The following is a 16,127-nucleotide window of genomic DNA, read 5'->3' as shown; positions in this document are numbered from 1 at the left end:
GTCCTATGCGTGCCACGTATGCCACGTTTAGCATTCACTGACGTCCTGCTTTGGTGGGTGAGGATTCAGCTCCCTTACCCAGCCCAAACCATCCCCCCACTTCTCCCAGTTGAGGGGTACTGCTGTTTTTAGTTCTTCTATCTATAGATTGCCTAAGTAACCTATTTCTTGTTCTACCAAATGTTGGCAGTATCTCTGGATCCTGTACTTTGTAAGATGAGGCTATTAAAATTACCCCAACTTTTTAGTTCCAGCCTCTGGCTTCAGTCATCCGTGAGTTTACCTTTAGAATGTCAAGGCTGATAACATTTACATTCTATTTGTAACCATAGCAAGCCGCTTTTGGGGCTGCTATGGGCAGACTCTAAAATTTGAGGATCAGAAAACAGTGATTCTCATCTCTTTTCCTATTCATCTTTTTCCCTTTTTTTCTCGAGCTTCTAGTCCTCTTTTCCCTTTTGAACACTTTGTCTCTATCATGCCCCATTTTTTTTTTTTCCTGCCTGTCCATCGACCAGGCATTCCCCCAGGGTTTCCCGTCATCCTCTTTCTCCATCCTGGACAGGCTGCTCTCTTGGTGGGTCACACACTGTTGTCACCTCCCTTCTCTGCCTCCGTAGGTTAGATTTACCTGGAGCTACTTCTTTCTTGGTTTACTCCTTCGTTTTGCTTCCACCCATCTTCAAGTAAATTCCCCCCAAATGGTGGGTGGAAGGTAAGGGTTTGAGTCCTTCTGTGTCTCAATGACCTAATTCTTCGCTTAATTTTTGGTTTGGTGGCGTTGATATTTTAGGTGAAAATCATTCACCCACAGAACGCTGAAGACCTTCTCCATGATCTTCCGGTATCCAGGGCTGTATGAGCACGGGACTAGCTGTTCCTTTGGAGCTGACCTGTTTTCTTCTGTCCAGAGTCTTTACAGATCATGACAGTTCTGGAATAGCCTGATGGTGGACCTCAGGATACACGCTCATGGAGACCTCTTAATCTGGAGCTCACTCCAAACCCTTGAACTTTCTCTTGGATTTCTTCATATTTCCTCCTCTCCAGTTTTCTCCACTTCTTCTTTCTGGTACCTCTAAGAGTGGTATTCTTCTGGATTGCTCCTCGAATATCTTTTAATCTCATCTTTTCTGTCTCTTTGCCCTTTGCTTCTATTTTCTGAGAAATTCCTTGACTTTACCTTCCAGCTTTTCTAATGAATTTTTTTTCCCCCAAGAGCTCTTTCTTTTTAGATTGTTCTCAGAGCAATCTAGTCTTTTTTATCCCTCTTCTGGAATATTAGTCATGTCTTGGGAGAAAGGAGGCAAGTGGCTGGCTCAACCCTTCATCTTAAAGTAAAGGTGATCTCTGCATTTGTAAAGCAGCTTACACAATTTTTTTATACATATTGTCTCATTTGATCTTTCTGACAACCTTTGAGATCAGCAGAGCAGAGGTAATTATATCTGTCTTACAGATAAAGCAGCTGAGTCTCAGAGAGATTAAATGACTTGTCTGAGGTCATATTGCCAGTTAGGGATGGAACCAGGATTCCAGGCTGGGTATCCAGGCCCCGACCTTGGTCCAGTGTGTGACAAGGACATTGGAGGCACAGAGGTTGGGGCCTGGACACCGGTAACAGTTGAACTTGGGACCCTGGCCTTCAGTGTTGCCAGGGTTGTGTTTCTGGAGGCGTTAGAGACATTGGCTGTTCAGGGTGCTGCCCTAGGGGCCTGTGGGTTGCAGGGAGTGAGGGAGGGCAGCAGTGGGTGAGCAAGGGTGCCGCTGTGTAATGGCACCTCTCCTCCAATGTCACATGAGCTAAAGAAGCAAGAGCTGCTATGGGAGGTTTGGGAAAGCCAGAAGGAAGGCATCAGGATGAGAGGAGGGACTCCTTCCAGCTCTTTAAAGCTGCCAGGCAGGTTCCTGCCCCAGGGCTTTTGCACTCACGTCTCTCTGCCTGTAATACTCTTTCCCCAGATGTTTGTGTGGCTCACTCATGCATCATTTCAGTTCTTTGTGCAAGGTTCCCCTCTTCAGGGAAGGCTTCCCTGATCAACCCATCTGAAATAGTCACGTTTCGACCCCTGATTCATTTTTCTTTTTTTTATTATTTCTTTTTTTTAAATTGAAGTATAGCTGGTGTACTATATTATATAAGTTACAGGTGTACAATATAGTGATACACAATTTTTAAAGGTTATACTCCATTTATAGTTATTATAAAATATTGGCTATATTCCCTGTGCTGTACAATATATCCTTAGAGCCTCTTGCTTCATTTTTCTTTTTTTAAAATGGATTAACTTGGTTTTTTGTTTGTTTTCTGGGCTGTACCGAGCGGCTTGTGGGATCTTAGTTTCCCAATGAGGGATTGACCCCGGGCCCTCGGTAATGAAAGCGTGGAGTCCTAACCACTGGACCACCGGGGAAGTCCCTTGCTTCATTTTTCTTTGTAGCACTCACCACTCCCTAACATGACATTAAATATCTGGGTTTGTTTTTTTTCTGGTTGTGGTAAGAATACTTAACATGAGATCTACCCTCTTAAATTTGTAAGTGTCCAATACAGTATTGTCAACTGTAGGCATTAAGTTTTACAGCAAATCTCTAGAACTTATTGGTCTTACATAACTGAACCTTTATAGCAACTCTTCATTTCTCCTTCCCCGAGCCCCTGGTATCTATCATTCTACTCTGTTTCTATAAGACTGACTATTTTAGATACCTCATACGAGTAGAATCATGCAGTATTTGTCCTTCGGTGACTAGCTTATTTCACTTAAGATAATGTCCTCCAGATTCATCCAGGTTGTCACATATGGAAAGATTTCCTTTTTTTTTTTAAGGCTGCATAATATTTCATTGTATGTATATAATACATTTTCTTTATCCATTCGTTCATCAGTGAACATGTAGGTTGTTTCCATATCCTGGTTATTGTGAATAATGCTGCAGTGCACATGGGGGTGCAAGTATTTCTTCAAGATTCTGATTTCAATTCCTTTGGATATATACCCAGAAGTGGGATTGCTGGACCATACAATAGTTCTATGTTTAATTTTTTGAGGAATCTCCATACTGTGTTCCATTGTAGCCACACCATTTTACATTCCCACCAACAGTGTATGAGGGTTCCCTTTTCTCTATATCCTCACCAATACTTGTCATCTTTTGTTTTTTTGATAATAGCCATTCTAACAGGTATGATGTAGTATCTCATTGTGGTTTTGATTTGCATTTCCCTGGTGATTAGTGGTGTTGAGCACCTTTTCATGTACCCATTGACCATTTGTATATTTTCTTTGTAGAAATGTCTTTTCAAGTCTTTCGCCCATTTTAAAATCAGGTTATTTGTTTTTTTGCTGTTGCATTGTAGGAGTTCCTACGTATTTTGGATGTTAACCCCTTATCAGATATATGGTTTGCAAATATTTTCTCCTGTTCGGTAGGGTTGTGTTTTTACTCTGCTGATCATTTCCTTTGCTGTGCAGAAGGTTTTTAGTTTGATGGAGTCCACTTGTCCATTTTTGCTTTTATTGCTTGTGCTTTTGATGTCGTATCCCTGTATATTTGCTTCCCATTTGTAAGTTCTGTGTGGGCAGGGAGTTTTTCTGTTCACCACAGTATCTCCAGTTCCTGCCATATCGAGGAATTCAATACATAGTTATAGAATTTATTTGAACTCAGACTTATTGATTCATTCATTAATTATTGATATACTCCACAAATATTTACCACTCATCTGCTATGTGCCTTAGCACTGGAGTCACAGTCAGGCATGATCCCCTGCCCCAGGGTATTTACTATTTACTGGGAAATATCAGGCATAGGTAATGACAGGTTATGGGTTTTACAGAAGGGGAAAGTACAGGGGGCTGTGAGTCAGCATTGTCAAGACGGCTTAGTTTAACAGTAATAATAACTTACACCTGTAGGGCACTTTCCACGTGCCAGACACCATTCTTAGTCATTTATTGCATCGTCTTATTTAGTAGTCTCAACAAATCTGGGTGGGTGAGCAATAATCTAGTGTTATGCCCATTTTCTAGGCAAGAAAACTGAGGCTCAGAGCAGTCACATAGCCTGCCTGAGGTCCCATAGTTAGGAAGTGCCTAAACTGGGTCTGAGGCCCAACTACCCTTCTGGTTCCAAAATCTATGTACTTAGTCACTATCCTGTATGACTTTTCCTGCAATCACCCCTCCCTGCACCAGTCATATACTCTCTCTGTAGGTGAGGCTTGCCTAGTTTGGGAACAACTGTTTCCCCCTCCAGTTAAACACAGGGGGACACAGTTCTGCAGAATGAACCTGTTTTTTTTTTTTTACTTTACAGTTAAGTGTTTGCCTTTTTTTGAAATCATGCACCTTTTTTTGTGTGTGTGTGTGGTATGCGGGCCTCTCACCGTTGTGGCCTCTCCCGTTGCGGAGCACAGGCTCCGGATGTGCAGGCTCAGCGGCCATGGCTCACGGGCCCAGCCGCTCCGCGGCATGTGGGATCCTCCCGGACCAGGACACGAACCCGTGTCCCCTGCATCGGCAGGCGGACTCTCAACCACTGCGCCACCAGAGAAGCCCCAAAATCATGCACCTTTTTTGAAAGCTGATGAAAGCTTCAGATTTTCCCTAAGATGTGCACATGGGTGGACAGACAGGGGATTTTGCCTATAATTCAGAGGGTTCATAGGTTTCCTTAAGACCTTTGGTGGACCTCAAAGTAAGAACCACAATTAATGGTAGTTTTTTGATAACACTCAGCTCCTGGGGGCTCGTCACTTTCCCATTCATGACCAAACCAGAATGACCTTTAAAGGGCTCCCCTTGCACCAGTGTCCAAGACCAGCCAGCATCTGAACCGGGCCACAGCCAGGTAACCCTGGACAACTGTATAATGCCTAACTGTAGGATGGGGAATGTGGGAGGTCAGGAGACAAAAGTCATGGCTCTGCCTTTAAGGAACTTATGGTCTGTCCAGCATCTCCCGGCATTCCTGAGAACTCCAGTCAGAGGCACCGCTCAATGGGAAAAGGGTTCCATGATCCAATTCTTTTTGCTGGTTTCAGTCAAAGGAAGAATCCTGCATGATTTAGACATTCCCTTTCCAGGGAGTGCTTTGGGACGTCACAATGCTGAGATGTCTAAACCCAACTGGCATAAAGCCTTGCAGATGGTGGTTCAGACAAAAGGCTTCTCACCTCTTCCTCTCTCTCGCTGGAAATTGTGATCTGCCCTTGAGAAAAGAGAAAGAGAAGGGCATTGTGCCCTTGTAATGAGCCCTACTGTGTGCTGAGCACAGTGTGGGGTGATCTACAGACCTTAGGGAAGTGGCCTTACACCCTCTATAGACAGCTGTTCCTGGGAGAACTGTGAAGGCCCTTGGGGGTGGGCACGTGAGGACGGTGTTTTAAAATGTGCCGGGATTTGTTTTGATCACATATAGTAAGACACACAGACATGCAAAAGGCTATTGTGAAGGAAGACGTTCTTATGCTCACAGATCCCTAGAGACAGGAGGCATGGCACACCATGCAGGGACACATGGGGAAGCACCAGGGTTGGTCAGGAGGCAAAGGGATGAGGGCAAAGCAGAGGTGAGACCCTTTATTGTGGTTTTCGTGGAGAGGAATGGACAAGGCAGGATAAAAAGGTTCACGACTGGCTAGTTTGAATAATTTCAGTGGGCTCTGGGGCATAAGGACTGCCCCTGGTTGTCTGATCCCCAGCTCTGGGCTGATGAGGGCGGGGACTAGTGGCCCTGTTCATAAAGGAGGTGGTTGAAGGTGTGGGTTCTGGACTAGCTGAGGTGTGTATGGAAGGCATGCTTGCAGGAGAGTGGTTGGCTATCTCTAGGAATTCACAAGGCCCCAGATGCCAGAGAATCAAGAGTACAGCAAATTAGAAAATACAGTTAATACAAAGGACCAGCCCAGGATCTGGCATAAGGGGGGACAGGAAGGGGGCATGTTTGGGGATGGTGACGTTGTCCAGCCTGGCCCTTTCATGCAGTCTCTGCTCTCCACTCCCAAGGGTGAAGCAGTTGGAGCTGTTCGACAGGTGGAAGAGCCTCCAGATGTGCAAATGGGCGATGGACATCTCTGAAGCCAACCAGTTCAAGTATCTATGACTCGTCTGTGCTCCCCAGCCCTTCTGCTCATATGGTCCTCCCGGCCACCTCTTCAGATCTCCCTCGTCCTGAAAGGCCAGCCCCCAGGGACATCTTCCCCAGAGCTGACTCTGATTGGGCTTTGGAATCCGGGAGCGGGGAGGTTCTGACTCAGCACACAGGCTGAGGCTGGCGTCTTGCTGGGTGTTGTCCGCCATGTCCCTGCCTTTAGTCCTGGCAGCAGCCCTGTGTGGTCAGTGTTATCGTCTCCAGTACAGCCCCTGACGGTGAGGTGAGGTGTTTGAGGTCTCCAGGAGGCCCATGCGTTCAGGTACATTAAGCATCTTCCATGGCCTTACCCCGTTCCCCACCCCGCTCCTTGGGCAGCTGCTCTAACGTAGCAGTCCTCTCCTTCTCAGAGCACTTGGGCTTCTACAGCCTAGACCAGCCACTGGAGCCCTGCTGTAGCTTATTCCCTAACTGCTCTCTAACCGAAACTGACAGGTTCTAAGCTCCCAGGAGGCAAAAGCTGTATCTTAATGTTCTCCTGTCTTTGAGAGCCTAGCAGATGTGCAGACAGTCTCTGTGATTAGTGGTGAGTTATAGGGGCCTCTCCACTCTAAAATTCTAGGAGTTAATGGTATGATTTTAGTGCAGGGTAGACCTTATTGGATGGAATTGACAGAATCCTGGGAACGTGTGTATAAACTGGATTTTAGCAACTCAGGCTGCAGTCTGAATGTGCTGAAGAGCCATCTGCATGAAGGAATCCTACACAGGAAGCTGTGAAAAGCAAATAACACTAAGTATTTTGTATTTTCTGTATAAGTCATTTGTTCCAGTTTGTTGCAGTTCTGGGCCAAGTTGAGAGGCAGTTTTAAGTGGCGCGTTTTAGGAACGTGCTGCAGGTGCCAGCAGCCCCCAACCAGATGCCTCTAGGAGACGGCAGAAACCCAGCTAAGGCCCGGCAGTAGTTTGCAGAGACCCACGTATCATAGACTAGAAGGTGGGCAACAGGTCCAAGGTCTGTGCTGTAAATGCAGCCCCAATTCCACCTTTAGAGCGAAGCGATATTGCGGGTGGTGCATGACGGGGAGGCCCAAGCACACCGAGGGCACACTGATAAGCGCTCAGCGTGGACGAGGTCAGTGAGATGCCAAAGGATGTTGTCCAGGCTGAGAGCTGGACAGAAGCCTCGCCAGTGGGATTCACATACCTAAGGAAATAATGTAGCAACGGGAAGATGATGTGGCAAGAGAAAAACCAGGATCCGTGGGGGAGCCTTTGGCAGGGATCAGCCAGCACGATCCGGGCAGAGGCTCTGGGGGAGCTGAGACCTTTCTGGCGGTGGGGGAAAGAGAAGTGACATCCAGTCTTGCTATGCTCTGAATGGGAAAAGCTTCAAGGCCAGTTGGTCGTCCCCCTTTGCTCTCATTACAAGCTCATTGAATGATGATGAGATTCTTAATTTAGGCGCAAGAACCTGGTGCAGTGAAGTGGGGTGGGATGGGGGAGTGTGCTAGAGCACAGGCATGAGCATTCCAGTGACAGGAAAGGAATCCTGTAACAGAGGCCCTCCCCCGCCCTACTGCTTACACATGGACACACTGGCACTCTGGTTTATATATCAGTCACTCGTGAGCTTGGTTAGTTTGAGTCAATCTCCCTCACTTGGGTACTCACCAGTGGGCTGACAAAATGGAGTTTCTGGACCAGCCAGATGCTGGTTTATAATGCTGACCTATGGCTCCTGCCTGGCCAGGCCTCTGGCCTTGCCCCTGGGAAGACTCAGTCACATTTTAAAACCCAACCCTCCCCAGGAAAGGCCGCTCTCTATGGCCGGCAGCCAACTGATCTCCCCAGTGAAGTCCCTGCAAGAGATAAAGTCACAAAAAATAATGGGTACAGCCTTCCTGGCTTTGGCAATCTGGAGTCACAGGATTACAGAGGGTCAGAAGAGCCAGCCCCTGCATTCTACAGTTGAGGAAACGGAGGCTCAGAGAGGGGAAGAGACCTGCCCGAAGCCCCACAGCTGGTGGGGGCTGAGCAGAAACTAGAAGCCAGGCCTCTTGACGCCAGGTTGGCGGCTCAAGTTTCCATCCCACACCTTCGGTGTGGATTTTCCAGAAAGCTCGTCCTCAACTTTAGTTAGTGGTCATCATCCAGACTCCATGGAGATGGTGTTCCATTCCTCCCAGGGCTGCCCAGAGGCTGGATGTAACTGTGCCCAGAGCCAGCGTTGGGCGATGAAGGCCAGTGTGTACTGGCCCCCTGCTGCTGTTTGTGGAGAAAGTGGGTCCTCGTGGGCTCACAGCCCCCTGTGAGAGGGTGGCATTTTGCATCCTTTGTCAAATCCAGCCCCTCTGCAGCCAGGGTGGGGCTTTGGGTCCCCAGGATAGGGCAGCAGGATTTGCCTAGGATCTGACCCCATCACCAAGCCTTGCAGGCACCCTGGAAGAATACACTGCCGGGCGGAACACCAGCTGCAGAGAAGAGAAAATCAGGATTCTCTGGCCTGGCTAGCTCCCAAGCCCGCCTCACAGCCCCACTCTCCCTTGAAGGCTGTTTTTTTTAAGCCTGCTTGCATCGTCTGAGCTTTAACCTTTCTGTAGCTCATGTTTGAGTGTTTTTGTCAGTGAAAACCACAGTGATTTTCTTGTTTTTAAATAATGAACTCCTTAAAACTTTTGGAAGCCAGGTTCCACTTTCTGCAGGCAGTCATCCAGTATCAACCCACCAGCCCAATTTCTGACCCTCCCCTATTCCTAAGACAGTTTGTAAATCACTGAAATGGCACATTTCTGTTGACTGTGTATGTCTTGCTTTTTGACCCCATCAGACAGGGTTAGCCTTGTCTAGAGTCAGATATGGGGGCCAAGAACCAAGGAAGAGCTCTCATGCCTGTGTTTTCCTTTAGAGCTGGATAAGGAAGCATTTCTGGGAAGTAGTAGAAGGCTTAGCGGCTCTTGTGAAATCTCACGTGGGGGATGCTTCAGCCCGCAGTTGGCAGGACTTGGTAGTTGACCCCTACATGTCTGACATTGTGCAGGGTCCGGAGAGGCAGGGTCCCTGCCACGCAGGGGCTTTCGCTCAAGCGGAGAGGGAGTTGACAGATGATGAAGTGAGTGATGCCCAGTCTGTGCTCTGGGCCTTTAGAGGCCAATGCGGCCAGTGGGGACAGGGCAGCTGGGAGCTCACAGAGGGAGACCAGGCTGGACCCTGAAAGGCTTGGACATTGGGAGGAGTGTTGAAGCAGAGGTGCGGGGGGCAGGGGAAGGGGTGGGTGGGAAAGTATGGTGCTCCCTGGCCTCCCCAAGGGACCTCAGTTCCATGACCCCTCTGTTCTCTGAGAGGCTCTGCCCTGCCCTGTGTCACTGGTCTCTCTCCGTTTATCTCCTGCCCGGCAGGTCCACTCTGTCCAGGTGCTGCAATGCCCCCTCCTTCCTCTTCACCACCCAGAAGAACACGCCCCTGGGGACGAAACTCAAGTATGAGGTGGACACCAGCGGCATCTACCACATCAACCGGGAGATCTTCCACATGTTTCCCAAGGTGCTGCTTTAGGCAGGGCGGTCTGGGTGGGACAATGGAGCTGACCCAGTAGGGCCCTCTGTGGCCATGTCCGTGTGGCGTAGCATCACTCAGCTGTGCCTTGCACCCAGCTGTCCTAGTCCTGGCTTGCCATTCTCTTAGGCTCGGTAGACTGTCCTCCAGGGTTCCTGGGGGTTCTGTCTGAGCACAAAGAATGCCAACTGGCTGTTACTTGAATGACTTTTGGCAAGAAAGTGGTTGTGAAGTTTTGGTTATTGCCTTGCTTGCAAAGAACATCCCGAAGCTATCTGGGAGCAGGATTAAGCATTTGTCCCCAACCCGAGGGAGGCACAAGAGCAAAAATGTGCATGCAAAGGTTGTGTGCACAAGAAACCGCAAACCATACAAAGTAAAGCACTGAAAGATTGATCTCGTATTGGCTGACCTTGGGCAGTCCTTTTTGTCTTCCAAGGCTTCACTCTCACTGTCTGTGACACTGGGGTTTGGACTAGGAATAGGTTTGGCTGCTTAGAACAGAAAATCTAAAATATCAGAGACTTAAACAATAGAGACATTTATTATTATTTTTTCCTTCACTTATGAGAAGTCTGGAGGGAGGCTGTTCATTCAGGGCCAGCATGAGTCTCCTTGGCCAGGGGGACCACAGAATGAGTGACCCATGTGAGCAAAGTGCCCAGATCACGGAAGCCAGGCACAGGCAGGCGCTTCTGGCCTAATCGTTGCACCAGACCCTTGGAGAAGGGACCCTGGAGCCTGTATGTTCAGTGGATGAGGATGGTTACCACCTGAAGAGGAAGGTTCCATGCAAGGTGTTTATAGGCACCCCCTGGAGAGTGCCAGCCCAGGGCAGGGTTTAGTGGGTCCAGTTTGTAGAACTGCTGGCGTTCTAGCAAACTAGGGGGCGGGGCGGGTTCAGTTCTTGCTGGATGAAATGTGAGGGGCTGGGCTGCCCTGCTCTGGGGAGTGCTCATGAAGCAAAGCCCAGGGGTTCCCTGCATTCTTGCTCCGAGCACCAGAGTGCACTGGTATGACTGGGCCTGGGTGGGGGGGAGGGGAGAAGTGGGGGGGAGCTGGAGGTGGACGGGTGTCAAACATACCCTCCCACAGCAGCGCTGGAGGACGATGGGGTGTGAGTCGTCTTTACGAGGTGGGTCTTTCAAGGCCTGGAACGTGAGACTGGTGACAGCAGGTGAACTTGCAGGTAATGCCAGTGGGTGACACACAGCTCAGGTATAACATATGGATGCAAGGAGGGCCATGGGGATGGGCCACTGAGGCCCAGGGAAGTGGAACAGGGGTTGCCAAATATGCAGGCCATATGGTCTCTGTCACAGCTACTCACCTTTATCGTTCTAGCATGAAGCAGCCACAGACACGAGTAAGCAACAGAGTGTGGCTGGGTCCCAATAACGCTTTAGTTCCCATTAGACATTGAAATTTGAATTTTATATGTTTTACACATCACAAAGTATTCTTTTTTCCCACACTTAAAAAATATAAAATCTATTCTTAGCTTGCCGGCTGTACAGAAATAGGTGGTGGGTCAGATGTGGCCCACAGACATTAATTTACCACCCCCGAATTAGAGCATGTGATATAGAAGTATTTCCCAAACTTCCCTAAGGTGACTTTTTTTGGGGGGGTTGAAAAATATGCAGCTTCTTGGGCCCCTACCCCGACCCTGAAGATTCTGATTCTGTGGTTCTGGGATGGAGCTAAGGATGTATATTTTCAGAAAGTACCCAGGTAGTTTTTGATTTACAGAAGTGTGAGAAACACGGACATAGAACATAAAAAGCCCTTGATGATCTCTCCAAAAAGGACTTTGTTTTTATTCTTTCTCTGGTCAAAGTCAAACAGTGCAGTTCCCCCCACTGACCATGAGACGCCCTTGTTTTCCCCGTCCCGGTTACCAGAGCCTGTCCCTCCAGGGAAAATGTGCCATGAAGAAGGACAGTCTCCCACAGACAGGTGCAGCATCTCCTTTGGATTTAGCCTAATTGCTGATGATCCCATTGTAGTGGGATTTTCCGTGATGCTTGTCTGGCAGTTGGTTCCAACGTAAGCCCCAGGTGCTGACCAGGGCCACTGTCACGCAGGGCTGGCCAGCTGGTGTGAGATAGGAGGAAAGCTGCCCGGCAGCCTCTGGGTGACAGAGATGGAGGGTAACTTCAGGGCCATCCCGTAATAACCACCTGGTCCCCTTGCAGAGACACCTCTGCGCCAAGCACTGCAGTGGGTAAGCTTTTCGTCTACTCCAGTGGTTCTCAACGTGGGGGACAGGGAGGTGGAGACATTTTGTAACGTCTGGAGATGCTTTTGCTTGTCATGACGGGAGGATGCTCCTGGCGTCTAGTGGGAAGAGGCCAGAGATGCTGCTACACATTCTACAGTGCGCAGCCAGCCCCCGCAACAAGGAATGAGCTGCTCCAAAGTATCAGTAGTGCCAAGTTGAGAAGCTCTGCTTTACATCGTCTCAAATGTAGAGCCACAGGAAATACACGTTACTATTCTTATTTTACAAATTACAAAGTTTAATTTGTAATAAATTTTACAAAATTTACAAAACCAAGTCACCGAGAGCTCAAAACACTTGTCTGTGGTTTCCTCACCTCATTGTGGGGCAAAACCAGGATTGAACTGGGTCCGTGGACTAAGGGTGCCCAATCCTGGTTTGACCAAATATAAGTCCTGCATCCCAAGCAAAGTGCCCTAGTCCTGAGCCAGCTGGGATGGTTGGTCACCCTACCCTGGACTCTGGGTCTACACTCGTGCCCTGAGCCTGCCTGGTCCCACCTGCCTCAGGATGCCCACGAGGCCTAGAATGGGGACGTGGCCTAGAACCAGGTCTCCTAATCAGGCCAGTATTTGCTTTTTCCTGCCTACTTGCCTGTGGTCCCCTGGAAAGCATGCCCAGGGAGTCTTTGTGGGCAGCCAGCGCCCAGACCAAGGTAACACCACCAGCCGAGGTATGACCAGGTTGGAGCGCTGGGGGATGCTCCCTCCCAGTGACCCCGTGGCTGCCATCATTACTAGAGTGAGTCCTGGGCTCCCTGCACTCAACGCTTTTTCTTGACAGAGATCCCAGTGTCCCTGTCTCTCACTGCTCCCCTGGTGTGGCCTTGCTTGCCCACCCCTCGTCACTTGTCTCTGCTGCTACCAAGTCCTGGCATCTGTCCCGGTCTATACGACCTTTCTATCCCAGGCCTGTGCCCTCCCCATGGAGCAGAGGGAGGGTCTGTACCTTACCCTGAGCTGAAAGGGGTGAGGGCTAGGGTTAGGGCCCTGGTCCCTAGTGGCTCTGCCACATCTCTGCTACTGTCATCTCCCAGAAGGTCTGCATTAACCGTTAAAATATGTGGACTAGAAGTAAAAGAAGCTGAGCTTCCACTGGGAAAACCAAAGGCAAGCAGGGTTAGCCATAACTTGTACTCTCGTCTTTCTGGAAACTGGAGGCATCCCAGGGCTTATTGAAAAAGGCTGTGGAGATCTGGCTTCCAGTTCTAGCTCATTCCTAGTTGCCTGTGGAACTGAGAACAAAGCTTTTGACCTCTTTTTTCATTTGCAAAGTGGAATAACCACTTTTCTCCCACATTGACTACAAGGCTGTCTTGTGAGGCTACGAGGAGTGGAGGTGGACGTGGGCACAGAGGTGAGAGCACCAGATGAAGGCAGGGGTGGCATTGCCTCTGACAGCTGTGCCCCTGTCTCCCCAGGACATGCCCTACTACCGGTCCCAATTTAAGAAATGTGCCGTGGTAGGCAATGGGGGCATCCTAAAGAACAGCCGCTGCGGGAGGGAGATCAACAGTGCCGACTTTGTCTTCCGGTAAGAATTGCCCCGGGTCTCCACCTGCCACTTCTGCCCCCATGGCCCTCCCCCTCCATGCCTGCCCCCTTTCTGGTTCCCCAGCCTGCTAATGCTGCCATTTACGTGATTAATCCCCACTCCCCACCCCTGCGGACCTCATGCTCTGGGTTGTCCCTTCCCCCTTTAGCTCTGTCCCTTGCAAGGGGTTGAATCTCTCAGGTCCTCAGTCTCCACATCTGAAGAATGGGAGCAAATAGCATAATAGATGTGAAGACACTGAGGACTCCCAGGGGTCATGCAGATCTGTTGGTGAGGTCGTCTGGGCAGGCACCTCTCTGGTTGGGTTCCACTCTTCTGGAAGCACCGCTTGGAACCAGGGTAGTCTTGTGGCTGACACCAATATGAGCTTCACCCTGGCCTTACCTAAGCTAGACACTTGTACTTGTATTTCTTCTTCCGTATGTAGAAGCCCTTCTTATCTCTTTGGGGATCCTCATTTACCTCTTTAGCCTGGGTGAAGAAGATAGGTTGAAAATGAGAACTTAAAGCAAAGAGACTTGGGTTGAGGCTGCAGTGGGATCTCATGGGTCGTGGATCTACAACCATTGGGTCACCCAGGGTTGGTGAGGGAAGGGGTTGAACTTGCCCTTCCATGCCCAGGCACGAAGATTCCACCCGGCTGGTTTCCTCTGTGTCCCTCTGCCCACATGATCACCAGCCCTTTCTTCGCCACACCCCAGCTCCATCTAGAAATGACATACCACATGCAGTCGGGCTGCCTCATCTCTTCTGCAGGTGCAACCTACCCCCCATCTCGGAGAAGTACACCATGGATGTAGGGGTGAAGACGGATGTGGTCACGGTGAACCCCAGCATCATCACAGAGAGGTCAGTGGCCCTCTTTCTAAACCTGTGCTGTCCAATATGATAGCCATTCATCATGTGCGGCCACTGGGCACTATCCAGATTGAGATGTGCCATCTGTAAGTGCAAAACACACACTTGATTTAAAAAATTTAATATGAAAAAGAGGATGGTCTATACCTCATTAAAGTTTTATATTGATTACATATTAAAATGATAATATTGGGGGTCACCTACTTCTTTCTACTTCTCTAAATGTGCTTCCTAGAACGTTTAAAATTACATTTGTGGCCTGCATTATATTTCTTTTGGACAGCACTGGTCTAGACTCTCTTCCCCTAGAGATGGGCCCGAGAGCTTCCCAGTGTGTGACGGGGACTGTCCGCCCGGCAGTGGGGAGAAGCCTCCTGCAAAGACCTCAACCCCACCTCCTGACTCCCCTCCTGGGGTTCTGTCTGGGAGGCCTGGGGGAGGGGCTAATGGGGTTAAAACTCCAACTGGGGCATAGTTACATCTCCAGGTCAGATGAAGGGTAAGAGGAGGGGGAGTGGTTAAATCCGGTCAGATGCCCGGGCACATTTACACGGAGTCAGCTGAGTGAGGGAGCGCATTCAGAGAGAGGCGCAGTGAGCCAGCTGGGAGGGCTGTTCAGTGTAATGAGAAAGGCGAGGGAGGGAGGGGAGGAAGGGCTCAGAGGACAGGCAGCTGGTTTGGTGTTCTTCACTGGGGGAAGGCAGTGACAGGTGAGTCCTTGGGGAAGGCGGGACAGGTGAGTCCTGAGGGCTCTAGGGGAAGCCTCCACTCCCTCGCCCCTTCCCCTCTGAGCCCACCCCGGGCACTCTCAGCCGTATGGGTTAAGTATTACCCTTCCCCTTCAATGACACACTAGATAGTTGTCCCTTTGGGTCCAGATTGCCCTCTCCGGCACTCGCTTACAAAACTATAACCGTCCCAGAGGAAGGCGGACATTCATCTGCTAAGTGACTGAGCCGTAAGAAGGCGGGGGTGGCCTTGAGAGGCTCCTACCCCAGGGTGCAGGGGTGGGGCAAGTGGAGGGTCCCGGGGCCCCGTCTCACCCTGCGCCCCCGCCAGGTTCCACAAGCTGGAGAAGTGGCGGCGGCCCTTCTACCGGGTGCTGCAGGTGTACGAGAACGCGTCCGTGCTGCTGCCTGCATTCTACAACACGCGCAACACCGACGTGTCCATCCGCGTCAAGTACGTGCTGGACGACTTCGAGTCGCCACAGGCCGTGTACTACTTCCACCCGCAGTACCTGGTCAACGTGTCGCGCTACTGGCTCACCCTCGGGGTGCGCGCCAAGCGCATCAGCACCGGCCTCATCCTGGCCACGGCGGCGCTGGAACTGTGCGAGGAGGTGCACCTGTTCGGCTTCTGGGCCTTCCCCATGAACCCCTCGGGCCTCTACATCACCCACCACTACTACGACAACGTCAAGCCCCGCCCGGGCTTCCACGCCATGCCCTCCGAGATCTTCAACTTCCTGCACCTGCACAGCCGCGGCATCCTGCGCGTGCACACGGGCACCTGCAACTGCTGCTGAGTGCGGCGCAGGCTGCCCGCCAGCCCGGCACACGGAACCTCGCTCCTCCTCGCCCGCCCGCCCGCAGGGCAGGGCGAAGGCCTGGCGCTGAGGCTGGCACGCCCTCGGACGCTCGGCTTCGGGCTTGGGTCCTGTGGGCTGGGAGGCTGGGCTGGGGGCCGGGCAGAGTCAGCTCCGTGCCGAGCGCCCCCCACCTGCGCACGGGTAGCGCACTGCTGGGCCACACCTCAAGGTCGCGGCCCTGGGGATTGC

At 50.4% G+C, this 16,127-nt stretch overlaps 1 protein-coding gene across 3 annotated transcripts in view; it reads left to right on the top strand.

Annotated features, from left to right (window-relative positions):
• Positions 1 to 15,875, top strand: part of ST8SIA5 (ST8 alpha-N-acetyl-neuraminide alpha-2,8-sialyltransferase 5) — a gene marked incomplete at both ends in the record, with an annotated part of 64,873 nt that extends 48,998 nt beyond the window's left edge. For all 3 annotated transcript variants that reach the window (XM_079717460.1, XM_079717459.1, XM_079717458.1), the window contains 5 exons: positions 6,012 to 6,098; positions 9,495 to 9,639; positions 13,356 to 13,468; positions 14,246 to 14,338; positions 15,407 to 15,875. In XM_079717460.1, coding sequence (XP_079573586.1) covers positions 6,012 to 6,098; positions 9,495 to 9,639; positions 13,356 to 13,468; positions 14,246 to 14,338; positions 15,407 to 15,875 — 907 coding nt within the window. The remainder of the gene's footprint in view (positions 1 to 6,011; positions 6,099 to 9,494; positions 9,640 to 13,355; positions 13,469 to 14,245; positions 14,339 to 15,406) is intronic.
• Between the last annotated feature and the right edge of the window lie 252 nt (positions 15,876 to 16,127).

This window comes from Hyperoodon ampullatus (genome assembly GCF_949752795.1).
Source record: "Hyperoodon ampullatus genome assembly, chromosome: 13".
In the NCBI taxonomy this organism is placed as follows: domain Eukaryota; kingdom Metazoa; phylum Chordata; class Mammalia; order Artiodactyla; family Ziphiidae; genus Hyperoodon; species Hyperoodon ampullatus.
The sequence above is the reverse complement of the archived record's forward strand: the minus strand, read 5'-3'. Positions and strand labels throughout refer to the sequence as shown.